Source organism: Streptopelia decaocto (assembly GCF_964273445.1).
Source record: "Streptopelia decaocto genome assembly, chromosome: 1".
Classification (NCBI taxonomy): Eukaryota; Metazoa; Chordata; class Aves; order Columbiformes; family Columbidae; genus Streptopelia; species Streptopelia decaocto.
In genome coordinates, this window is record NC_138663.1 from 135,978,664 (window position 1) to 136,005,757 (window position 27,094).

At 43.7% G+C, this 27,094-nt stretch overlaps 1 protein-coding gene across 5 annotated transcripts in view; it reads left to right on the plus strand.

Annotated features, from left to right (window-relative positions):
* The first annotated feature begins 3,416 nt into the window (after positions 1 to 3,416).
* The window catches only part of CD58 (CD58 molecule), a 35,943-nt gene continuing 12,265 nt past the window's right edge, over positions 3,417 to 27,094 (plus strand). Inside the window, exons 1-8 of one of the 5 annotated variants that reach the window (XM_082056921.1) lie at positions 3,577 to 3,666; positions 16,674 to 16,837; positions 16,986 to 17,285; positions 17,941 to 18,195; positions 21,088 to 21,192; positions 23,500 to 23,559; positions 23,765 to 23,821; positions 26,230 to 26,301. In XM_082056921.1, coding sequence (XP_081913047.1) covers positions 16,828 to 16,837; positions 16,986 to 17,285; positions 17,941 to 18,195; positions 21,088 to 21,192; positions 23,500 to 23,559; positions 23,765 to 23,821; positions 26,230 to 26,301 — 859 coding nt within the window. In that variant the 5' untranslated portion in view covers positions 3,577 to 3,666; positions 16,674 to 16,827. Of the gene's footprint in view, positions 3,667 to 13,143; positions 13,196 to 16,673; positions 16,838 to 16,985; positions 17,286 to 17,940; positions 18,196 to 21,087; positions 21,193 to 23,499; positions 23,560 to 23,764; positions 23,822 to 26,229; positions 26,302 to 27,094 lie in introns of those variants that run through there. The other 4 variants (XM_082056922.1, XR_014184475.1, XR_014184476.1 and 1 more) reach the window with 4 other exon arrangements.

A 27,094-nucleotide genomic window follows, 5' to 3' on the forward strand; every position in this document is an offset into this window, starting at 1 on the left:
CTTTGCCTGTGGAGCAGAAAATATGGCTCCTGTGTATTGTTCCCAGGATTGACAGAGGAACTGGGTTTAGTTCTCACCTTAAGAGAAAGCAATTCAAACTAACTCCTGACTTTCAGAGGAGTGTCCTAACTATGAGATAGCAGGAAGAAAACATTAAGGATTGACTTGGCAAACTAGAAAGGGAAAACACAGGCAAGTACTCAGTCAGAAAAGGAGGAAGACCAATCATTTTCTCGAATACTTCATGAGTACTTCACAGCCCTTCTACCTTGTATGGCTGTATAACTACACATAAGAAGGGAGAATGCATCCTTTCCACGTATCCGTGTATTCTCCCCAAAACAGAGGAGCCTACATGAGGGCATCAGCCACAAGGCTCATGTTTCTCTCTCACTTTCTCTGTCTCATGAAGCCTTTACAACATCCTTTACAACATGGGTTGTGGGTGATGTCTTGTGGTTCCTCCCACCCTAAAATAATCCATTTCTAAGTGAAAGTCTCAGCCACTGCTTCAGATTTCTCTGTGCTAACCCTGAAGATCATAGAATCATGGAATCAAGCATAGAATGATTTGGGTTTGAAGGGATCTTAAAGATCATCTAGTTCCAACCACCCTGCCATGGACAGCAACACCTTGCACTAGACCAAAGCCCCATCCAGCCTGGCCTTGAACAGTTTCAGGGATGGGGCTTATAACCTACAGGAACCTACAGGAAAGTTGTAGTGTGCAATGCGGGAGGTAACACCCTCCCAGCAACAAAGTTCAATTCAAAATCTCTGACATCTTGGGAGGACATTTTATTGACAAAAGGGCAAGTCAGCAGCAGCAAACAACTGGTCTTGCCATCAGGATATGGCAGGAAGATAGCCACGTTGCATTTCTGGTGTAAACACTCTGACTTGGAGCCTTTACAAGTATCTTGGTTTCAGCAGGGATGGAGTTGATTTTATTCCTAGTGGCTAATGTAGTGCTGGGTTTTGGATTTGGTATGACAGAAGTGTTGATAACATACTGATGTTTTAGTTGTTGCTGAGCAGTCAGGGACTCTTCAGCTTCTCATACTGGCCTGCCAGCAAGAAGGTGGGGAGTACACAAAAGGTTGGGAGGAGACACAGCCAGGACAGCTGATGCTAGCTGACCAAAGTGATATTTGATACCATACGACGTCATGCTCAGTATATATTTTGGGGGAAGAAGAAGGAAAGAGAGGACATTCAGAGCGATGGCATTTATCTTCCCAAGTAACCATTACAGGTGCTGGAGCCCAGCTTTCCTGGAGATGGCTGAACACCTGCCTGCCCATGGGAAGCATTGAATGAATCCTTCATTTTGCTTTGCTAGCATGTGCGGATTTTGCGTTACTTATTAAACTGTCTTTGTCTCAATCTATGAGTTTTCTCACTTCTACTCTTCTATTCTCTCCTCCACCCCACCAGGGTGGAGTGAGTGGCTTTGTGGGGCTTAGTTGCTGGCTGAGGTAAAACCATGACAGCAGGGTAGGGAGCTCCCTTTGACACTTGACAGAGATCGAGAATGGAAGGGAAAAGGGAACAGAGGGACAGAAAGGCTAGTTGTGGGTTTCTGCCACTGAGCAAAAGGAACTGATGAGATGGGCCTGACTCCACTTGGAAGCCAGTTACATGCTATGTTATTCCAACAAAGCTATGGAGAATGGATCAGTATTATTCTGATTTTGTAAGAACTGAATGAGACAGCACTGATTAGCCTAAAGTGCAGTGTAATTCTAGCTCATGCTGCAGCCTGCAGTGATGAAGTAAGGGAGCTTACAGAGACTCCTAGAAGGAGGAGGAAAAAAAATTCAGCACTGAAACATCTTCAGTGTTGACTTTGGAAAGTCCTCTGGTTAAAGAACTCCATGGTTGCCAATATATTCTTTTTCTGAACTGCTACAGGCATCGTTGTATGAAGAATGGAGCTGAGGTCGCTCCACGTGGTGGTGAATAGCCTGACATATTTGTTGGCAGTGAGTGTGTGGACTGAGCACACTGAGAGCCAACCAAGGATGAACCTGTGATGACAGCCTCCCCATACAGCACTAATGCTATGCTGGTGTTCCTCAAGACAGGCAGTCAAGCTCCTGGGAACTGAACATGCTTTGAAGCTGTATGGTCTGCAGCTGGACCTGCTGGCAGCTGGATTCTTTTCAGCCAGGATAATGCACTGTGAGTGGGATGCAGGCAAAAGAGGCTGAAGTATCCACTTGCAGCAGTTCACTGCCATGGGAGGAAGGCAGGCTTATGGCTGCCACTGGAATATTTGGCAGAATAGCAGTACTCCAGTAGGTGCTGGGTATTTATGTTTCCCAAACTGTTGTGGTATTTTATCTTTCTTCCTCAAAACCACTCTGTAGTGTCAAGAGGCCAATCATCCATGAAAGGGAATGTAGGTTTTAGTTTTGTGAATGGATTTCTGAGCAGCTGGTGTTGAAGGAGACCCCTAGAAGTCAGAGCCGGTTTCTGTTTTATTTCATTCTTTTTATCTTCAGTCAGATAGAAGGCTCTCCCCCGCAGAGGTCAACCCAGCCTTGTGTGACAAGGGTAAGCACAGCCAGGCTTGAGCCTACCCCTCAAACGAAGGTATTGCCAGCTATGCCCTGATGAGAACAGTGGGCATTTTGGGCCCATTGGTGTCAAACACCAGGCTCCAGGGAGTACTAGGTTCAGATGATCACAATTTTCTGAGGTGGCAAGCTGTATGTTACCTGCAGAACTTTGTTCTCCCCCTAACCTGTGGGGCTCCCACTGCACATTAAGGAGAGAGTCCAGTGGCAGGCTATGAAGGTGATTAAGGGGCCTAGAGCATTTTTGTTATGAGGAGAGACTGAGAGAGCTGGGTCTGTTCAGCCTGGAGAGGAGAAGGCTAAGAGGGGATCTCATCAATGCTTGTAAATATCTTAAGAGTGGGTATCAAGAGGATGTGACCAAACTCCTTTCAGTGCTACCCAATGATAGGATGAGGGGCAACAGGCACAGACTGAGGCACAGAAGGTTCCATCCAGACACAAAACTTCTTTACTCTGAGGGTGCCAGAGCACTGGAACAGGCTGCCCAGAGAGGTTGTGGGGTCTCCTTCTCAGGAGACATTCAAAACCCACCTGGACACATTCCTGTGCAATCTGCTCTGGGTGAACCTGCTTTAGCAGGTGGGTTAGACTAGATGATCTCCAGAGGTCCTTTCCAACCCCAACCATTCTGTGATTTAACTTAAGCTTCTCAGTTTGTGGAGCTGAAACTTCCCTACTGCAAGAGCAACTCGACAATTTCTGCCGGTAGCAGTTGCTAGAGTTGCACCCCATGAACCAGAAACCCCCTTTGCCACATCACCTCGCACCGCAGCTCCTCCCTGGCAGACGCCACCCACCAAGACACACTGGACGCTACCGCGAAGCCTGAAATCCCCTCTGCTAACGGAAGGCCGGAGTTTCCAGAGGAACCCCCGTTACCCAGCGCCTCCCGCCAGCAGCCGGATCCTCCTGGGGCGTGAACGGCGAGGAATTGACGTTGAAGGGCTGGAAGGGAAGCGGCGAAGGGCGGCGTCCATTTTCCCTTTCGTATCTGAGCACGCGTAACGCGGACTGTCGTGGCGGGCAGCGATGCGGCTGCCGACTTCTCTGGGTGGGCTCCTGTTCCTTAGGTCCCTTCTGGGTAAGTCGTGAGGGGGGCGGCGGCGACCCTTCCCGTGCCCTCCAGCTCCTCTGGCCGGGGCGGAGGGAGCGCTGCAGCGGGGAGGCGGGCAGTGGGTGTTAGTGGCGGCGCTAGTGGGGAGCGGGGCATCCTTAACCAGCCCTGCCGAGGCGGCCCGGCGGGCTTGGGCTGTCCCGGGCTGCGGAGCGGGGGAGCAGCGAGGGCGGTGGCTTCGCTGGGGTTTGGCAGCTGCGGTGGGTCCTGGCCTGGGGAGTTGTCCCCACTCGCCGCCCCCGGCTGGCTGAGGGGAGCCCGGCGTGGCCCCGCGGCTGTGGCGGTGCTGGGGCTTCCTGGCCACTTGTGTCCTGTCCTTCTGACTGGGAGCCAGCAGAACCAAACAGCTGCCTTTCCACCCGCATTTAGCGCTAGAATTTCATAGTATCACGCCCGCCGCCGTTTTTGCTGCGGGTAATACTTGTGGCCTGATTGTCTCAAACCTGTGTAAACGGGGCGGGGGGGAGGGGGTGTGTTACAGTGGAGAACGGGGGTGATTTTTGTGGTACCCGATGTCATTTGTATTCAAGTCACCGCGCTCCAGGTGAGGTGTGCCTTGTACTCGTTCCTGGTGTGTTAAGGAGTTCAGGAAACTGGCTTTTGTTGTAAAATATTCTTGTTATCCCTGTATATGAAAATGCTGTTTATTTTGTATTCTGTGTTAACATCTTTCCCAGAGGAAAAAAATCATCAAAGTTCTCAATGATTTGGTTTTGTGTGTGTGTGTGTTTTGTTGTGTATTTTTTGTTGTGTTTTTTTGTTGTTTTGTTTTTTTGGGTTTTTTTAATGGGTGAGGCGCTTTTTTGTGGAAGTAAGTTAGTCACTTCTGGTGCAATATTAAACAAAGGCCTTCTTAATCTAAATTCCACCTATGTGCCTGAGGAGCATGGCTCTCGTGTCCATAGCCCTTGCATAGGGCTATGGACTTAAGATGTACAAACAAGACTAGCTCATTTTTGAAACTGAACACAGATGTACAAACTTTGTCATCAGAAGTAGCTGCTATTGCTAGACGGGCCAAGCAGCATGGCTTGCTGAATATAGACTTTCTTATCATTTCTCTAGTCTAAGGGATTTGTCAGTGTCATTTTTTTGTTGCTTTGGGAGTTTCCTGGATGCACCTAAACCAGGACCCATTCCATCCCCTTTTCAAAAATAGCAGTCTCCTCTTGTTCTTCCTGAAGGCTTTAAAGCAGCTGTTCCCACTACAGAGTCTTCAGGACAACTCCCTGAGATTTCCTCCTGTACTGTTCCAGAAGCCTTGAGCTTGTTTTGTTTAATTAAGATTGTGATATCCTCTTCTGTAGTGAAGACTGTAAGAGAGCTTTGGGACCAGATGTGTGCAAAGGACTGGTGGGAAAGCTCTGCGTACCTGCATGGGTCAGTCTGCCTGTCTTCCATCTTAGAAGCAGTTTCTTCATCAGCAGTGCTTTTGCAGAGTGTTCTAAATGAGCGTTAGTAATGCATGATTAATTGCGTATCCTCTTGGACCTTTGTGTGTGTGTGAAGGCATTTTGTTACCTTATGTTACGTAAGTTGATGTGTCACTGCTACTCTGAGTGTCTGAATCCAGGTGCTGTGGACTTAACCAGGAATGACTTTGCACCCTTCTGGGATGAGGCGAATAAACTGTTGGCTATGACACTAGCAGAAGGATTGCGATGCCAGCCACACTGGTGGAGATGTTCTGCTGCACTGTAGGTGCTTTCAGTGGTCTGGGCATCAACTAAGTTTTAAGCAGTATTACTACTATCTAGTTCTCGCATATTTTGCTGCGTGCCTTAATGCTGCATTTCCCAGTTCAGCTTCTTTTATAAAAATTGAGTTAAAGGGAGGCAACCTGATTCACTTAAGAGCAGAAGTTACCGTGTACCATATTGAGCATGGGCTGACAGAAAGGTATTTGTCAGCTACTCTCATGTTTTCTTTCTGACTTCTTCTGAAAGTGACAAACACAGAAACCAGACTTACCTTAAATGTGGCTTTTTGTTTCTTTCCAATTAGGCAGAATCACAGGTTTGAGCTTGTTTTTGTTTTTAAATTTCCTCCCTTTCTTTCTGTGCACACACAAATACGTGCTCCTTTCTTTTTTTCATTGTTGATCATAAAAATACCAGGATTGCTCAGTGTTTTTTCGTATGTCTTTCCACTCCATGAGTGGTGTCATGGATGCTACATTACAAGGGACTGGGATGAATGGGTGAAAATCTGGACTTCTAACACTTGTGGAATGTGTTTAATTTGGTGGGTTGCTAATAGAAGATTTAAACACAGTTTTAAATGGTATCAATGGAAAAATCTTTTCTAGTCATCAGCTGTATGAAGCCAACACCTGATTTTGTTGTCCTGTTACCTTACTCTCAAATCTTCCTGAATAAACAGAGGAAGTTCTGAATTTCTCATAAAGGAAAAATCCTCTGTCTGCTTCTTGCTTAAAAATTATTGATAAGTCTTTGCCTTCAGAGATGTGGCTATAACGTCGTTTGCTATTGGTATTTAACTCTACAGGATGAACATGGAATGAAAAATGTTACTGATAGTGTGGTTAATGGTGTTAGACCTTAGAAAGCCAGGATCATTTCTGGATTACATGCACAGGCTCCCATCATCCTGAGAGCTGACAGTGTGGTTAAAGGTGTTTGTCAAAAAAAAGATCGTGTATATGCATTTGTCTTTTTTTTTAATGGTCCTCCTACAAGTGTACAGTCTCGTGAGACTATACTGGCCATGTTCAGCATGGTGTGTCTGTAGGCTGCCTGGGTGATAGAGGGTTTGGAAGAGACATGGGTTGTAGTCTGGAGCACATTTAAGCTGGTGTTGCTGCAGGGCATGAACGGTTCCTCTCTATGTTATCCATTTTTGCCGTTCTTTACAAACAACTACAAAGATGATCTGGCTGAAAATGAACTCAGCTGAAAGAAAAAAGTTATTGAGACAGGTTATTTTTGTGGTCCTATTAGTCATATAGCTACATAAAGACTGTGCTGGTACAGCAGAGAAGAACAAACTGCATGCCGCAAGTGGCCAGAGGATTTGAACTGCTTTTTTTTTCTGGCAGTTCAGGATAGGCTTAAATGCAAGTCAGGTCTGTCACTAAGCAAAGCCTAGAGATCAAAAATAATCAGTATCTTACAGGACACAGTGATCCTCCCTAATAATTCACTATTGCCTAAAATGGGGCTTCCCAGTTGTCCCCCTCCCTCCCTTGCCTCACGCTGCCGTGTTTGAGCTGGGCATTCACTGGATTTACCCCGTTTCCCTGATAATATCCCCAAAATAAGCCCTAGCGTGATTTTTCAGGATTTTTGAGGGCTTATTTTTGAGGTAGGTCTTATTTTTGGGGAAACAGAGTAAGAAGCAGAGTGGCAAACTGTGTGTGGTTTGCTTAGCAGAAGTGAAAACTCCATGGTGATAATGAGAGCTGTGAGTAGGTGAAGTTTGTTAATAACGTTGTGTGTGTCTAGACAGTTACATCAGAAATTTCCCCTTGCTGTTAATGGAGTGCAACATAACCAAGTATGAGAGAGGTGAGAATGCAGGTTGACCAATGTGTTAGCTACTGTACCATGATACTTAAGTGGCAGAGATGCTAAAATAACACTAACTTTGTGAAGCTTTTTCTCTTGCTGCTACCTTTATTGTGGTCCTGGTGACACTGTACAAATACCTTTATCCTGGTGTGTGGACAGGCAGACTTAGTAGAGATGGAATATTTTTGTTGATGTTTGTTTATTACAAAATGAATGGACTTATGTAGAACTCACCTAAGGCAACTCTTTGGCAAAAACGCCCAAATGAAGAAGGTACCACCAAAATAAGAGCCTGCACTTTTGCATTCAGAGAGAGGTGTATCCTTTCTCACTTGGAAATATAGCACAGTGAGTGCTTCTGGTATGAAGTTCATTTAGAGGCATGTCCTCAGAGTTGCTTTTATATAAAAAGTTTTAAAGCTTAGTAAAATTTTCCAGAGCTGCACAATCAGTATCCACATAGAGACATGCACTGCACTTGCCTTGGAGCTTCCATTTTAGATCTTTGAAGAGACAGGCCTGAGCTGCAAAATTTTGAATTCAAAGGCACCAGGATTTCTAGTCTGTTGCTATGATCCAGATCCTCCTGGTTCACAGGAGAGTTAGAGGTGGGTAGAGATCTGGAAACAAGTTGTGAAGTCCAACCCAGTGACTTACTCATTTCCCCTCAGTGGAAGGGGGTAGAGAATCAGGAGGGCAAAAGCACAAAAGACTCGTGGGTCAAGATAAAGACAATTTAATAAGTGAAGCGGGGAAAACAAAGGGAGAGGGGGAAACAGGTGATGCAAAAGCCATCACTCACCCCTTCACACCAGCAGATTTATTTGAGCAATGGCTACTTTGGAAAAATGCTCCTCCCCCTTTTTATTATTTCTGAGCATGACATATGGTAAGGAATATCTCTTGGATCATTTGGGGTCAACTGTCTTGGTTGTGTCCCTTCCCAATGTCTTACCCATCCCCAGCCTACTCCTAGGTTTGGGCAGAGTGAGAGAGGTCTTGATGCTGTGCAAGCACTATTCAGTAATAGCTAAAACATTGGTGTGTTACCAGCACAGTTTTGGTCACAGATCTAAAAGACAACACCATATGGGCTGCTGTGAAGAAAATTAACTCCATCCCAAGCAGACCAAGTACACAAGTGCATGGTAGCAGTGACCATGGCAAGTAGCAGGAAGAATAGGAATGGGCAAGTAATCAGAGAACAGGGGGAGTGGAAAAGGCTTGAGCAGGAAGCAACGTGGAGGGAGCTAGAGAGAGAGCTAGAGAACTGTGAGGTTCAGCAAATGGAAGAGAGATGTAAGTGGGAACAGGGCAGAGGAACTGAAAATTCTGGCTATTATAAAAAAGAAAAAAATCTTTGGAGCTAAGCTTGCAAAAGGTGTCAGAGATTTGCACCTTGCTTTCAGTTCTGGTGTCAAATTCAGCTGGTGTCTGACTCTGGTGGCACCTGTGATCCTGCAGAGCTGATGTTTTGGTCCTTTGTTTTCCCCATTCCTCAACTTCTTTCCCTGGAAGTATCGAGCATTGATCAGCTTTGGCGAGCCAGGCCAGAGAAACACTCTGCTTGAGCATAGGACCACTTGAGAGAGGAATGTCTTTTGCGCCACCCTGAGACCTTCTCAGAAGAACTCCCTCCCGCACCCAATCACTGCGGGAGTAGACAAGGACCAGCTGCGGATCAGGAATGTGATAGAGTGGGGGAACCTGTAAGCCTTGAGGAGATGTCCTACATGAGGTAATGAGCTTTGCTCGCACCCCCGGCACGTTCAAGTTCTGCTGTGGGTTCCAGTCCCGCTACGATTGTGTTTACCACAGGTTCGAGTCCTGCTACGATTAAAACCTTTATGGCACCTTGACCCATGGGAATTGAGATTTATATTGTTGTAACTATAATTGGGGTATTTATGGTGATAGTTACAAGTTGTATAATTAAGAAGTTTTTGTGCCCGGTACCGTCTGTTGTATGAAAGTGACTGAGTGAGACGCAATCTGACTGCAAAGCGAGTGCGAAGTCCTGATCTGCAGTTCTGTGTCATCGGTGAGGAGACCGGTCGGGGATGAACAAAGTGAATGTCAGATATAGAAGCTGTTTTTGTTGAAACAATTGTGGAATATGAGTGTCCCATACACAGGGATTGTTTGCGTGAGCTGATATTTATAATCAAAGGTTTCCAGTGTGACAGAAAAGTTTGGGTTCGATTTGGAGACTATTTTCATTGTAAATGTGGGTTCTGGTCGGACTGGGATCAGATCAAACGGTTGGGTGAACTTCAGCAAGCAATTTGTGTAATACCGGGGAGCACAGAAAATCAGTAAAAGGGGCTTTATGGTGAATGAGGGGGTGAGGTATGGAATACAAATATTAATATTCAAGAAAAGGCTCGGACCAGCGCCTGCCCTTGCTGTTATAGATGTTTTTTGTTTGTCCATGCTAAATGTGCTAATTGTTTTAAATACATTATTATGTTTAGTTAAAGGCAGGAATTTGGACTGGATCATTGCCTTGAGTTTTTCTGCATTCGTTGCAAGGCAAACACTCCCTTACATTCATTACCATGGGAAAGGTATTATTGTTGCCAATATAATCAGATTGCGGAGATAAGCTAAGTAATAGGAGGACAACAAAGTGGCGGCATAGTGAAAAAGAGCCCCTTAGGGTGTATATTAGCTCATTGGAAAGAAATAGGGAGACCCTTAGGAGGGAGTACAAGTAGGAAGACGCTTATAAAATATTGCAGTCAGTGGTGGCCCTTATACAAATTGGACGATGGTGAGAAATGGCCTTTCAATGGGACCTTAAATTATAACACCCTCTTACAATTAATGTTATTTTTAAGAAGAGAAATAAAATGGTATAAACTCTCATATGAAGCCATGATTTTCACTCATTGAAACCATCACAAGTACCAGAGGGATTGTGAATTAATGCCCTCACAGGATCCCATGGTGCTAGCCCTAGAAAAGGAAAATTTTAAAAAAGTAGAAAGCAAATAAACTCCAAAGATGTTGCTCAGGGTGTAGAATAGGGGAAAGGTGTGTAAATCCAGAAAAGATAAGAAATCCCGAAACAGGGTACTTACCAGTGTATTACAAACCCGCAGTAGGGGTGCGGAAGGAGAGCGAGAGCTAGGAGCCCAACCCAGATACTTCTCAGGGCAGCCTGGTATCCTCCTGTACAAGAAGTAAAGAAATAGTGTAAACCTCCCTAAGAGAAGCAGTAGGACTGGAAGGGGGCCCGGTTTTAATAAAGGTTTCCTTCTCCTCATTTGATCTTGAAACATGGAAAATGGTAGCAAAAAGCTATCTAAGCATTACTAAACACTTTCAGCTTCTGATAAAACAACGTAACTCTGACTGGAATGATATTCAACTATTATTGGATCACATGACAGAAACTGAAAAGCAGTTGGTATTGAAAATGGCCCAGGATTTGGCCACTGACCCACTTAGTAACACTGAGGAAGATATAAAAGATCACTTCCTGTTACAAGACCCGCAGTGGGAGCCAGAGGAGCCCATATGAAATTATTAAGCCAGTACAGAGGATGGGTTACAAAAGGGATGGAGCGGGCCATCCTGAGAACAGTTAACTGGTCGAGCTTGTATGCTATCTGACAAGAGCCAAAGGAAACCCCTTTGGAATTTCTATACAAGCTGTGAGATACCATGAGGAGATATACACCTCTTAGCCTGGGATCAGAAGTGGGGATACAACAATTAGTGCCGCTATTTATAGGTCAGTCAGCAAATGATATCTGGAAGAAGTTGCAGAAACTAATAACAGCAGAGAGTAGGAATTTAGAAACTCTACTAGATGAAGCTTGGAGAGTATTTAGTAATAGAGAAGAAGAAGATCGGTGAAAAGATAGCCGCATGCTGGTAGCAGCACTACAAGATAATAGAGAGCCAAGGCTTGAAGGATTCGGGAGACCTTGAAAACCTTTAGAAAGGGATCAATGTGTGTGGTGTAAGTGAAAAGGGCATTGGCAGAGAGATTGCCTGGAGAAGCAGAAAGGGCAAGAGAGGGTACAGGCCCCTGTAAAAGGTAATTGATGGGGACCTGTGGAATCTACCCCAGTGGATCCACTGGTTATATTGCAGCTAGGGAAACAACAACAAAAGGTGGAATTTCTAGTTGATACCGGAGCCACATTCTCAGTTTTAAACCAAGCACTGACACCTATGGATGAAGATTAAGTCTGGCTCTTATAGATCTTCCAGTCACCTCGCAAGTACCAGAGGAGATTCAGAACCAAGTATATCTGGGAATATGGGCCTCAGAAACACCAGGTAGAGCTAAAAACACCTCCCCAATAGTAGTCCACTTCAGACTAGGAGCATGGCCTGTAAGAATAAAACAATACCCATTTAGAGTAGAGGATGGAGGGGAAATTCGACCAATTTGACCAGTTTATTAAAAATGAGTTATTAACAGAATGTGAATCTGAATATAATACTCCCATTCTACTGGTCAAGAAATCAGATGGAATTTATCGAATAGTGCAAGATCTTAGAGCTATTAATCGGCTTGTTGATGATTTGCATCCTGTAGTAGCAAATCCATACACCCTTCTAACTAAATCACCCCTGAATTGACCTGGTTTACTGTATTGGACCTAAAAGACACCTTCTTTTGTCTGCCTTTGAGCCCAGAAAACCAACTGTTATTTGCATTTGAATGGGAAAATCCTACCTCTGGAAGGAAGGTGTAGCTAACATGGACCATGTTACCACAGGGACTCAAAAATAGTCCCACTCTTTTTGGAAACCAACTAGCTAAAGACATAGAACAGCAGGAGCGACCACAGGGAATTGGAGTAATGTTACAATATGTAGGCGACTTGTTGATAGCCACTGGAACAGAAGACTTACGCATAATATGGACAGTCAGTCTGTTAAATTTTCTTGGACTGAATGGCTATTGAGTCTCTCCACAGAAAGCCCGGGTGGCCCAACAGTAGGTGACCTACCTCGGATATAAGATAACAGCTGGACAAAGGACCTTAGGAACAGCAAGGAAAGAAGCCATTTGTCAGACTCCTCAACCACAGGTGGCTAAAGAGCTCTGTACGTTTTTAGGAATGGCAGGATGGTGCCACTTAGGGATATACAACTACAGACTCTTGGTACAACCTCTCTATGAACTATTAAAGGCTAAGCCAAAGGGCCTCACCTGGAATGGAGAGGTGGAGAAAGCATTCCAGCAACTAAAGAAGACTTTAATCGAGGACCCTGCCTTGGGGTTACCAGATACCACTAAACCATTTTGGCTCTCTTCTCATGAGAAGCAAGGGACAGCTTTAGGAATTCTGGCCCAAAATTTGGGGCTATACAAATGGGTGGTGGTGTACTTATCTAAACAACTAGATGAAGTGAATAAAAGATGGCCTGGCTGCCTAAGGGCAGTAGCTGCACTGGTACTAAACATACAAGAAGCACGTAAATTCACTCTAGGCCAGAAAATTATGAGTATTAATATCCCACACAGTATCCACAGTATTAGAAGTAAAAAGGGGACACAGGGTCTCCCTGCAGAGTTTCCTCCTGGTTCACAGACGTCTGGGAGAAGCTCACTGTCGCGGTTGAGACGGACAAACGACATGGACCAAATTCTTTCAAGATGAAAGTAATAGGTGCCATTTATTGCTACAAGTGCATTTTTATACAATTCTACCAGTTCATGTGTCTTTTCACTATTGGTTACAAGTTACAGCACTAACATCTCATTGGTTAATTTTTCTATCATCCATGTTATTCTTCTATCCCCTTCTCTCTCACGGGTACATCTCTCCTCTCTCCGGATACTCCTTTACTCCCATCCTTCTCAAGGGTCAATCTTAATATCTCAAGGCTGATCTCTACTCCCATATTTTCTGTCAAGGATTCCACAGACCCACTGCAGTTTCCCACAGCTCACTTCATGGCTACCGGATCTTGGATGGCTCAAGAAACTATTTGTACTGGTAATTATTTTAATTGTATTGAGCCTCTTAATCTTTATCTTGCTTAGATGCCTTTTATGTTGTACCAAAGGGAAAACGGACTCAATGGAAAAAGCAGCAGCTTCAACAAAAAGTTGAATCAGGGAAATATTTTATGAAGTGCACAGAAAGTAACAGCGTATTATAGAAAATTAGTAAAGGCATTTACACATGACCTAAGAAAAGGGAGGAATTGATATATTGTATAGTTAGCAAATTACTGTATAGCCAGCAATGTATTGTGTAGCCCGATAACAGTTAAGGATGTAACAACTTAACTAACAAAGATAAGGGCCCAGCTGCATCCTTGGTGGATGAGATAAGGAGAACCTCCAGCACACAGGAGGAGGACAATCCAGTTATAACCAGTTCAGCAGTTTGGGCTTCGACCAACCCAGTGTACCAGACCAAAGGTAAAAAGTGCACAGCGAGGGAGATTGCGAGCCCTCATCCAAAAGACCCCAGCCCATGACCACCAGGTGGCAATGCACATGCACCAAGAGGAGGAGCCCTACGATAATGAGTTCCGAGAAATGGTTATAATAGCCACACCTATTCTTGGGACTAATTGTATCCAACCCCTATTCTCAATATGTATGAAGCGTTAATGTAAAAATGGCTACCTTCTGAAACAAAGGGATGCATGCTTCGGAAAAGATTCCCGTGCATACTGCTGCCTGAAAAAACATACCTGCTTTATAACTCAAATTGTAGAGTTCATTCCGCACATCACAGTAGAAAGGTGCGTGTCCTGGTCTTGTTAAAAAACAAGTTTCTCTTTTAGTGAATTTTCCTGTCAGCTAAAGCCTTGATATTAGCTGCATTTTCCTGGAGAACCAGATACATGTTTTGGTAAACATAGCAATGGAATGCAAACTTATTGATAAGCACAGATTCACATCTCATGAGAGGGGCAATGAGAAACAGGTGACCAAGAAACTGACCGACTGTGTATAACATTCCATTCACGTGAATACTTCATATAAAAGTGGGAGATCATGAGGATCTCGTTCTCTTTGCCCTTCTTCATCCCTTCTGCTTATGGCCAACATTAGGAGAGGACCTTGCTAGTCGTCCCTGCAAACTGAGGCCCAGTGACAGACTGAATCCAGCTGCGGTTGGCTGCGGAGGCCAGTCCAGGACTTTGGGTGCCAGCTCTGCAGTTGCTGAGACTTTCAAGATTGGTTTTGTATATTTTGTATATTTTCTCTATTCTTATTAGTAGCATTAGTAAAACATTTTTAATTCTTCCAACTCTCTTCTCTCTGTCCTTCTTTTCCTCCCGATCACCTGTCCTTAGGGGGGAGAGGGAGGGACAAAAGAGGGAAGAGGGTAGAGAGGAGGTTAACAATACATCTGCCAGGGTTTTATTGTCACCCTGCAATCTAAACCTCTCGACAGTGCGTTACCTTGCTCTTGTCAACAGCCACTGTAGTTTGGGTTATGTGCGCTATGTTAAGCCACTACAGCTTGGTGAGCCAAAACTCCAAACAAGACTCACCAAAACTTGGTAAGTCTGTGAGCCAAATTTACTGAGAGGTAGAATTTCACAGTGGGTAGAGCAGGGAGGTTTTTTTCTCCATGCAGGGAATACTACAGGTCCCTAGGCAGCAAGAGATGACTTCTTGAAGAAAACTCACCCCTAGAAATTGTCTTTATGAAACAAAAGTCTTGTTAGAGACTTCAGGCTTCATCAGATCAGAACAGTGTTTCACCTTGCCCAGCATCCTGCATTCTTGTGATCTCCAAACACAAATGTTGGAGCTCCTGGGTTCTTCTGTTTTCTGGAAATTGTTAACTGAGATGGGTGGAAAGAGACGCTCATACTAGAGCAGTGGGAGAAAATGATATGTTTAAATCTGTCTGAACAGGATAGAAGACAAAGGCAGGTACGTTGTGTTGAAAAAAAAATGGGTGACTGATAACTGAGCCCTCCTTACCCTGTTTACTTTTCCAGTTGCTTTTTCTGGAAGAGATCAAAGGGCACACAGCAGGAAATACGAACTGTAATGGCATGAGAACTTTCATGGGTAAATTGCTAACAAATTGGATAGTCCATGAGAAGTAAGGCAAAGAGAAGACCTTCTGTGCATGCAGTTCTGTACCCAAGCACACAGAAGTGTGTTTCCAATTGCTTGCCTTCTGAGAAAGTCTTTGTTTCTATGGGGTGGCACCAGGCAGAAGAGCAGGACACTTAGTGTGCTGGTAAGCTTTGTTCCTTGCCGATGGGGAAGCTGATCTTCTTAACGACTGGCCTGGATGACCTCCCAACTGCTTTAATGTATGTGGAAAGGTGATAAAATGTGGAGCAAGATGGACTACTCTTTGTTTTCTGGACTCGTATACAGCAAAGTGACTTCTTGTCTTGACATGATAAAGCTGTAGTATCTGCATTGATTTATGAACAGCAGTAAGTTTTCATATGATGATGACATGAGAAGCAAGGGAAGCACAGAATGATAGATGGATTGGTGGGTTCTTGACTTGATGCCATTTAGGAATCAAAAAAAAGTTGAACCCAAAACAAATCCAAAATAGTACCTGTCACTTGGGAGCAGCTGGCTTGAGGAATAGGCTTCTGAAATACTTCTCTTTCAGCATGCACAGTTACTGTTTAAAGAGAAGTTTTCTGCAGTGCATATTGGGAATCTTGCCTTAACATGAGATCTCATTTATATCTTAATCACGCTCTTCCTTCAACTTAGTAGTAAAAAGTTACCAGGTACCATAAAGCGGAATTGAGTCCTTAATGGAAGTGTAACTTGAACTGAGTATCAATGTGTTTTTGTCTATGTCTACATACATGTCTGCCACGGCAGTAGACTTGTGATTTTTATTTTTGTTTTTTTTGAGAGCAATTCAGAGCTATTTGGAAGCAGGAGGTGATTGGTGAAGACTGAAGCAGGAACACAGAGATGCTAGTGGTTTATAGTATCCTTTCCCCTCAGCAGAATTTGTTTTAATCTGTTAGAATGGTAGATTTTATTTTTTTTTTTACATATAGCGTTTTTTAATAAAAACTAGGGAAAATCTGTTTTCCATCTTCTTTTTCGTTGTTGTTTTTTGTTTATTTACATTAAATGTTTGGGCCTTTTTTAGCAGAATATGATTGATTCAAAACTGACAGCAGTTAAGGTTTCTGGACAGGTCCCATTTCTTGCTTGCAGCTCTGCTAGATCTCTGAGGCTGGGATGCTAATTCACATAGATTGACTGTGAAATAAACTTGCTTAAGTGACATTTCCAAAGGAAATCCCTATTATTTCCATGATTTCAGAGCAGGTGCTTTGAACTGAGTAGCAATTTTCTGTCAAAAGTGTGCTTTTTACTAACTCTGTGAATATTCATGCTGGGAAAATTGCAGTTCATTTGCTCACCAGGAGCCTCTGCATTCTGCAACAAGATGCTGAGATAGATTTTGCTTTTGTGATAACAATTCTTCATTTCATCTTTTTCACCAGACCATGCACAGGAGGCCTAATTGGAGTGAACAGAGGGAAAGTACTGAGGATAGAGGAGCTTAGGTTAGGGAAGATGAGGACAAGGATTCTACCTGGGACCAGAATGTGAAGTTGGATCCCTTTGCAGTGCTTGTCACGTGATTGTGCTGACAGGATGTGTTTGGGTAATTCTTAGCTGACTCATGTCTTACTTTGTGACATTGTGATATGCTTCTAACCTAAATTTGAATGTATCTGATAGCACATACAGCATTAGTCAAGCTATAGCTTATAAAACAATTGTTAAAGTAACTTTTTTTTTTCCCCCTGTAGCACACATTCACTGTGAGGACGTGTTTGGCATCGCGGGAGAAAATTTTACCTTTCCATTAAAAATAAACCAAAAAATACTGGAAATTCTTTGGACAAAAAACAAGGATAAAGTGGCTGAATGGGATGGGCAAAATGAAACAACATATTTTGATCCCCTCAAGAATAGAGGCTTCCTTAGCAAGGAGAATGGGTCCTTGACGATTTTTAATTTGGAAAAGAGTGATGCTGGCACATATGTGTTAGACTACATGGATTCACTGAAAAAAAATGATGTCTTCCGCTTCGTACTTTCTGTGTTGGGTAAGTAGGGGAAGAACTGCATAAAGAATTTGCTCTGCTTTATTCGCTTTAAGAAAGCTAGAAAGGGGATTGTTAATTTGTCATAGAAACTAACAAAAACAGAGCAGACTGTTCTTTGGCTCTGTTGTCAAGTTGCTTAGGCACTTCAAACAAAATTTCAAAGGTGGCATCTAATTTGTGTGCCCATCATTACTAGCCTCAGAATGACTTCTAGAATGTGTATATATGGCACATTGTATACTTTCAGGCAGATAACCAAACACTCTGAGCAAGCTGACCAAGTTATCCCAGGCAATACATATCTATTAAAGATGCTCCTGCAGGCTTTTTGTATGTGCTTGAATATCTGTGGCATCATCCTGTGCAGATCTATGCAGCTTTACTGCTAGTCTTTGGGAAACATATTTTACCAGCCTATATATTAGTCCTATTGACAATGAACCGTGAGGAGTCTCAAACTAGACACAGAAGAACCACAAACTGGGCCACTTTTAGAAATGCATCTCTCTTGCGCGCATGCACCAAACACACACCTCACATGTACACTTTTATCTATGTATTTTTCTGCTGCTCTTGTTGTTCCAGCCTTTGTCCAGTGCTAAAAGCCAGCACAGTTTATAACTAAAGTAATACAGAATGTTTTCTCTCCTTTTAGATCCCCCTTCAGAACCTGAAATAAGTTGCAACATCAGTGGTGATGGCCTTCTGTTACAATGTACAGCAGATTTCCAGAAGCCTTTGAATTATTCTTGGAAGTTCAGTAGCATACCAAGCACTTATCAGACCCAGGAAGTTTTCATCCCTAAGGAGAAAGCTGATGCTTCTGAGAAAGTGACGTGTTTCATTAAATTCTCTCAAACGGAAAAGAGCTCTGAAATCTCTTTGGCCCAATGCTATCCAGATGAAAAAGGTAATGAATGGGTCAGGTTTTATACACAAGGCAGAGAGGCTAGGTTGGGAAGCAGCATGGACTTGGACTGTAAGATTTCTACTGTTTTCTCAGGAAGTAGATTTTAAAGAGTAAAAAGCATCAGAAGTGGTTTGTCTGCTGAAAGTGTGCCTAAGGTTGGTGGAAAGGTATAAGGTTGACAGTCTGATCCCCTGTGGAAAGAAAATTTTTGCAGGGATCTCAACAGAATAAAACTTTCACCTGTAACTTGAAATGAGCAATGATAAAGAGGGAGGCACACTTAGAAGATCTCTTCTGAATCTTCTGGCCTTGTGCAATTAATGCTAATGACTGTTGTGCTCTTTGTACTGCCTTCCATGAATGGGAATGAAACTACTGAGTCACAGAATGTTAGGGTTTGCAAGAGAACTCGAAAGATCTAGTCCAATCCCCCTGCTGGGGCAGGAACACCTAGATGAGGTTACACAGGAATGTGTCCAGGTGGGTTTTGAATGTCTCCAGAGAAGGAGATTCCACAGCCCCTCTGGGCAGCCTGTTCCAGTGCTCTGGCACTCTCACTGTGAAGAAGTTTCTTCTCATATTTAATGGAACCTCTTGTGTTCCAGTTTGTACCCATTACCCCTTGTCTTACCATTGGTTGTCACCGAGAAGAGCCTGGCTCCATCCTTGTGACGCTCACCCTTTACATATTTATAAACATGAATGAGGTCAACCCTCAGTCTCCTCTTCTCCAAACTAAAGAGACCCAACTCCTTTAGCCTTTCCTCATAAGGGAGATGCTCCACTCCCTTAATCATATTTGTTGCATTGCACTGGACTCTCTCCTGCAGTTCCCTGTCCTCCTTGAACTGAGGGGCCCAGAACTGGACACAATATTCCAGATGTGGTCTCACCAGGGCAGAGGGGGAGGAGAACCTCTCTCGACCTGCTAACCACCCCCCTTCTAATACACCCCAGGATGCCATTGGCCTTCCTGGCCGCAAGGGCACAGTGCTGGCTCATGGTCATCCTGCTGTCCATCAGGAACCCCAGGTCCCTTTCCCCTACGCTGCTCTCTAATGGGTCGTTCCCCAACTTATACTGGAACCTGGGGTTGTTCCTACCCAGATGCAAGACTCTACACTTTCCCTTGTTATATTTCATTAAATTTTTCCCTGCCCAACATTTCAAGTGAGTCATCTAGTAGCCATTAGATTAAAAGAATTTCTCATCTAGCATCACTCAATGAGCATGTTTCTCTTCCTCCTTTACAGACATATAAAAAGGAGAAAAGAGTGTTCCTGCTCTTGCTTGTTGCTTTCGGACAGCCTCAGTTGAGCTTCAGGTCAGCTTGAGGCTTGCTTTTTTTTTAAGACAAAACAAAAACAAAACAAAAAAAAAACCCAAAACCTGAACAAAACAAACAAACAAAAAAAACCCTCTACCAATCAAACAAACCAACAAAAGTAAACAAACAGGCAAACAAAAATACCTGTAGGATGAGATCACGTTTGGAACTATTTGGTTTGTAGGGTGTACAAGGCAGTCCCTAATGGTCAAAATTTCCCACTTCTGTGCAAATGTCATGTTCATGGTTTATCAGTATCGTGTTCTTCCTACTTAACTGGAAACATTTGTTAGAGACTTGTTAGAAATGTATGTGGTGGTTTGATCTTGGCTGGGTGCCATGTGCCTGTCAGGCTGCTCTGTCCCTCCCTCTCCTCAGTGGAACAGGGCAGAAAATACAACAAAAGCCTCGTGGGTTGAGATGAAGACTCAGCTATTTACTGTAATGGGAAAAACAGACCCAACTTAGGGAAACTTTAATTTAATTTATTGGCAGTCAAAACAGGAGTAGGATAATGGGAAAAAAGAACAAATCTGAAACACCTTCCTCCACCCTCAACTTCACTCCCGATTTCTCTACCTCCTGTTCCTCCTGAGCAGCACAGGGGGATGGGGAATGGGGGTTGCAGGCAGCTCCTTACATGTTGTGTCTGCCACTCCTTCCTCTTTAGACTCTCCCCCTGCTCCAGCGTGGGGTCATTCCCACGGGAGACAGTCCTCCGTGAACTTCTCCAAGGTGAGTCCTTCCCATGGGCTGCAGTTCTTCACAAACTGCTCCAGCATGGGTACCTTCCACAGGGTGCAGCCCTTCAGGTATTGACTGTTCTAGTGTGGGTCCCCCATGGGGCCACAGGTCCTGCCAGCAAACCTGCTCCAGCATGGGCTTCTCACAGGGTCACAGCTTCCTTTGGGCATCCACGTGCCCTGGTGTGGGGTCCTCCATGGGCTGCAGGGGAATCTCTGCTCTGGTGCCTGGAACAGCTCCTGTCCTCCCTCTTCACTGTCCTTGGTGTCTGCAGAGTTGTTTCTCACACATATTCTCACTCCCTACTGCTGTTGTGCAGCAGTTTTTACCCTTTCTTAAATATGTTATTGGAGAGGTACTCCCACCATTGCTGATGGGATCAGCTTTGGGCAGTGGTGGGTCTGTCTTGGAGCTGGCTGGCACCAATTCTGTCTGACAGAGACTGGGCGAAGCTTCTGGCATCTTCTCCCAGAAGCCACTCCTGCAGCCTCCCTACTACCAAAACCTTGCCATGCAAACCCAATACAAGATAATTACTGAAATGTCATTTACCTGAGATCTGGCTTGGCCTTTCATAGGCCAAAAAATGCAATAGCCATTACCTTTTAAGCAGTGATGTGCCTTCACTGAACTAAGGTACTTACCATGTAACTTTCCAGGAACTGACTTAGGGTTTGCTAAGACCTGACTCTGCATTAAATTCTTGAGGTTATGTTTTTAAAAGCAAATTTCTGTGAAACATACTCAGGGTGGTATTTCTACTAAGTTGTGTATCACACAGTTGCTTTTTAACTAACCAGTTGTTATTTATTTTTTTAAAGGATACAGCTATCACAAAAGAAGCAGAGTTGGTCTTACTGCGTGGCTTCTGGTTCCTGTTCTCTTAATTTCAGTTGTAGGAATACTAGTCCTCCGACGCAAAAGTGGTACGTATAGTATTTCCTAATTGAGTTTAACATGCTTCAAGATAATGCTCATCCAAGGTTCTGTAGAATGTATGAAAGTTTCTGACTGTGGGATGTACTGTAAATACAGTAGTAGAAACAAGTACAACTTAGACAAAGGCTAATAGATTTGAAGGAAATAATATACTGAACTTCCTTGTACTCAGATACTGGGATCTGTGTACTGGGGAAGCACTGTAGTTTGTATATTTGTCTTTCAAATTGGATGTTTAATTTACTGTGTGTTTCTACTTATCAAGTATTTATGGCCTCTCACATTCCTACCTGAGTGTGCTTTCTCTGCCTGTTTTGAGAGTATCATAAAGCTGCTCTCAAGATTAGACTTATTGTTGGGACAAGCCAATACCAGGGCCCATTGAAAACCTTATGCCAAGTTTAATCTGATGACTCAGCGTGCTCAACTGATACATAGGGACTTCTGTGCCTCCTGTCAGCCTATATTGCCATTATCTTGGAGTACTAGATTTGTTTCTTGATCCATTCCTTCACTGAATTTGGGTATTTTTTTTGTAAATCTGACAGCTTATTCAGAAATGATAACTATATCACTGTGTGTTTCTTGCTGCCACCTTTTTAGGTTAATATGTCAGATTTTCTTCTGACCTGAAAAAGAGGTGCACACCATTTCTTCTCTTTGTGTTTGAGAGAGTCCCAAACAGGAATACATGTCTTCATCCTTAGAGTGTTCTGCATGGAGAATTCCTGTTGGCTTGTGGGTGAGGTCACCACTTAAGGGTGGCTGCAGGGTAAAAAGCATGGGATGCATCTGTGATCTAGGAAGGGCAAATTGGTATTCTCGAGGGAGGCTCTGATCAGAGCGTACATTGTTGTATATTGCATGGGAACCTTATGCTTTTCTGATCACTCTCACATTTAGTTTCTCTTGGCATGGAATCATAAAATAAACTAGGTGGGAAGGAATCTCTAGAGGTTTCAAATCCAAATTGCTGCTCAAAGCAGGAACAACCTCAAAGCTAAATCAGGTTGCTGAGGGCCTTGTCTAATCAAAATTTGAATAATTTCAAGGATGGAAATCCCCCAACCTCTTTTAGCACCTGGTCAAGCACTGAATCACCCTTGTGGGGAAGGGTATTTCTCTTATTTCTGTAGGGATTTCCCTTTTACAACTTGTAGCCGTTGTCTCCTGTCTTTTTGCTTTATACCTCTGAGAGGAGTTTCCTTTGTTTTCTGTGGAAGTTGTAGACTGTAATCAGCCATCCTCTTAGCCCTCTTTAGCCTCAACAAACCAAATTTTCTCAGTACCTCCTTGCACAGCTTCTGCCCCTTAAACATCTTGGTGGACATTCGCTAGACTAGCTTCAGAATGTCAGTTTTTTTCATTTATTTGTAACCTAAAACAGGACATGGTACTCTACACGTGGTGTCACAAAAACTGAATAGAAAGGGAGAATTGTTTCTGTTGATGGGCTGACTGCACTTCGGCTAACTCAGCCCAGTAGGCTCCTACTGCAAGGTCACATTTCTGACCAGTGTTTAACACGTCATCCACCAAGGCTTCCAGGTCCTTTTCTGCAGAGCCATTTTATAGCCAGGTAGAGCTTAGTCTGTACTCTTCCCTGGGGTGATTTCAAGAGGTGCAGGACTTTACATTTGCCTTTGAGCATCACGTCTTTTCTGCCAGCACATTCTTCCAGCTTGTTGAAGTTCCTTTGAGTGGCAGCCCTGCCCTCCAGCATATCCCCCACTTGCTTCAGTTTGATGTCATCTCCAAACTTTCTGAGGGTGCCTTCTGTGCCCTTGTCTATGTTGGTGATGTCGAACAACACTGTGCTTGGTATCAACGCATGAAGAATGTCATTCATAACTAGCCATCAGTCAGACTCGAAACAATTCAACTACTTCCCTTGAAACAGCAAAGGTTTGACCATGCTAGGAAATAAACTTGTTATATCTCAGTAGGACAAGCACTTCACAGGTATAATCAAACAGAAGATGTGATTTGCTGATTTAAGAACAAGACTCAGAGTCACAAAGTGCTAAACTCTGCTTTAGATTTGTTTTGGTGTGTTCCAGCTTGTTGTTGCGGGAAGCCCATTCTGTTGATCACCAATTGTCTTTGCCCCAAAGCAGTATTTCACTGCTTCTTCTTTCCTCAAGTCAAGTACTCAGTTATATGTCCGCAGTGATTTTTTTAAACTATTTTTTTTAATTTGGGGGGTGGGGGACAGAGTCTGTCAGCTAGTTTCCAAAGGCACAAAACTTTATTTCTGAGTAATTTCTCCAGGTATTCTATTTGTTTTGGTGCAGGTAGAACTAAACTGGGAACAGGAAGAGCTGCTCAGAAGAACAGTCCGGTGCATGGCTCAGGTAAGAGAGCTACAGTGTCACAAATGGAAATCAGACTATTGCTTTAAGTTGGTCTAGGATTGTAAATTTTTTCTCTATGACAGTACAGTCTTTAATTGGAGAGGTAAAGTAGTAAGTTTTCTTTCAGACCTTAGTTGTTTTACAGAGCATAAGGGTTTTTTTCTAGGTCGCTAATGTGTACTTTTTAAACCAAATTTCATTATAGGAGAACATCAGCTGCTTTGCCCTGCGGACAGCCAAGAACAGCCTAAGTCACACAGGGGTAAGAAATCTGTATTGGAGTATAGATGTTTTTAAACTGCTTTTGGTTGGAACAAGGTATTTGATCTGCTCTTTCCTTTTTTGCAGCATGTAAGCTTTTCGAGTTGAGTTTCAGTTTGTGCACATGTGGCCTCAAAGCCTCAGTTGAGGTCCAATATTGGATAATTATAGGGACCTGCACTTAGTGGATGTTTAGTGGGACTGGTGGAATTACTGACAGTGAATGGCCTGAGTTTTACCTGGTCAGCAGCTCTCTTTGGAGGTGAATTCTGCTTCTGACAAAGGAGAATGAGAGCTGACCTCAGGATGAGGGCTGGAAAGGCACACACTACAGGGCAATCTGTCTGTTAGAGAACGTACTCTTTACTTGTTTGGGTAGGGCTGGTTTGCATGCTGAAATGAGGTTAATATTTCTTCCATCTCTTTTAATCTTTCCTGCCTGTCCCACTTATATAAACTTCATTCATAAATTTGGTTGATTATTTGTCTAAACGCAGTGTTCATACGAAATGCCTAGGGATGGGCATGAATGTAATACATTGCTCATTCCCAGTGTGCCTCATGGCAATTTCTTGTTGACCTATGTTGGAAATGGGGCAGCTAGCCTCCTCCTCTGTGCATTGAATTTGACTTGGAAAGCTTGGTGATTCCAGTGGTTGGGGTTGGTGCTGTGCATGTAGCAACAGATTTAATGATGACCTTTGAAGGTATTATCGCATCAGACTGGCAGGAGTTTGTTGTTAGTTTACCTTGGTCATATTTTGAAAAATAAGAGTGGTGAAGATGGGCATGTTGCTAGTCTGGTCCTTGCAGAACTCTGAACTTTGCTGTTTCATGATTCTGGTGCATGTTTACATCCTGTGGGTAAAGTGCAATTGTCTCCTTCTCTTTCTCATACCCATTTCAGTTGTTTGAGAAAAAAAATCTGTTGGCCACACCTTTTGATTCATTCTTCATTTTACAGACCTGTCTTTTCCTTGTAACAGTCAAGATGAGGGAAAGAGACAGCGGAGGAACTTCCCACCTCTTTCCATTAGTTACCAGTCTGCTGCCTACCCATGGTTTCTTTACGAGATGCCCTTCTGCAAGCAGTACAGATTCTCAGAGCTGTCTGCATTCCTGTCTCCCTGTCCAGATCTCCACTTGTGCTTCTGCTGTTCATTCTAATCCTGCTCACTTTTTTCTTTTACCACTTTAATCTGCAGCAAGTTTACTCAGTTCTCTGGCTTGTGCATCTATGTGTTGGGGTGTGGGAATCACTCTACTGGGCGAACAGCTAGGGAAGGGGGGCAGGTCCTTTTGGCTGCGCTCCTTTCACAGAGGTGAATGATGCTAACGTGTTCCAGCTATAATATGTACGTATCTTCCTGAACCACTGTTGTCTGTTCTTATGAAATAAACTTGATCAGGCAGTCAAACAGATTAGGTAGAGCAGGAGAAGACTCTCAAAAATACTTTATGGAGGTCACCAGACCAAATGGCCAAAGCTCCTGCCATCAGATACAAGCTCAGTGCCATGTTGAAGTGTCCTGCTGTTGAACTAACAGTGGCTTCATGTGGGATACTCTGTCTGGTGTCTTACACAAGCTGCTGAAGTTAGCACAAGGCCAGAGCATGATGTTTCTTGGATTGATCTGTTTGTTTAATTCTGAAGTCACTCTTTTTATGTAATTTCTTAAGTTTCTTAATGTTTTAATGGGGTTGGAGGTTAAAAAAAACCAAAAACAACAAAAACATGATGAGGTCCTTGGTGAAAAAATTGCTAATGATGACAGTAAGGAAAAGGAAACCAAGGAACCCCTGGGTTTTGCCACATATTCTTCCTGCGCGAATTGTAATGGGCATAGAACAGCTTTCCTTATCTGAAGAAACAGGGGTTGTGTAGCAGATGGCAAAGGTGTGATGTACTATGGGATTGTCTTATGACTTGTGTAAGCATTTGCACATACATAGACATGGATAAGCTATTGCCACATACATGGACATGGATATAGGAGAAGGAGGTTTATTTTATGTCCGTCTTATGGAAGAAAGGACGGAAATGTACAGTTCAGGCAAAAGAGGATCAATTCTGTAGGTGAAGGTTATCTGGAGACTAGAGGAACAAATAAAATGCTTTATTTTGTTGCAGTATAGAGTGGGAACATCAGGGAATCAGTGCACCTTTGTGCAGTACACCCTGCAGCACCTAAGCAGCACACATGCAAGGCTATGATGTTCTCTATAATGCCTGTACAAAGCAATTCTAAATAGGGCTTCTGCTGGTGGTACAGCAGTGTGTAACAGCTGCAGAGGAGAAGGTGTGCTGCTGAGCTCTGGCTGGCACAAACAATGACCTGGGCTGGTGTGGGAAAGAAGCAACGGAGCATGCTCCCGGGGGACTGTAGCTCTTCTCTGATTTCTCTTCAGGCAAAGAAGTGAACGAGGAGGACAGTGCCCTAGAAGACAAGGAACCAGTTAGCAATGGTATAAATCAGGAAGGTAAGTGCCTGTTCCGTGGAGCAGTCAGTGGTAGTGACCCAGTGGGCAAACTGGTTGGGATCCCTTGGAGCTCAAGGCTGAGAGCAACTTGTGTGTAACGCTTCTCAACGGAGGTGCTGTATGGGATTGTGCCATGAGTGCTGACTACCTGTCCTCTGTGCAGGAGTTTCAGTAGCATAATTAACCAGTTTCAGTCTGTACTTAAGGACAGAACGAGTCTTGCTTTTTTACCACCCTTGGAAATAACCCCAGCAGAGCACACGGATCTGTGTTTTGGAGATCACTGGGGTTTAAAAAAAATACATAATTCCAGTCAGAGTGATGTGAGAGTACTGGTCAAGTGGCAGTCCCTGCTGAAGTGCTGGCTTCTGATCTTCTGGTTAATGCTGCCTGTTGGGAGATCTCTGCAAGAGGGCCTCCAGTGCCCAGTACGTCCGCACAAAGCACTTAAGTAGGAAGAAAGAGTTGATGTGACAAAAAGAAAGCTTTGCCAATAGGAAGCCTGGTTTGGAGAGATTGCTCCTCTGTGAAATGGAGTCAGTCTCAACTTCTTTGTCTCTAGTGGAAGACAGTACTGTGTGTGTGTGTGTATGTCTTTTAACCTCCCTGACATCTGATGGACAGGCAATGCAGCAATACAAGCAGTCAAGAAGATTTCTGGGGAGCATCAGGGACAACTTCTTCACACAGGCTGCCAGATGCTGCAGCAAGGGCTGGTGTGCAGCTGTACCTGCTGCTCACTAACAGAGGAAAACTGGATGGTCATGGGGTCACAAATGGCTGCTTTGTCTGT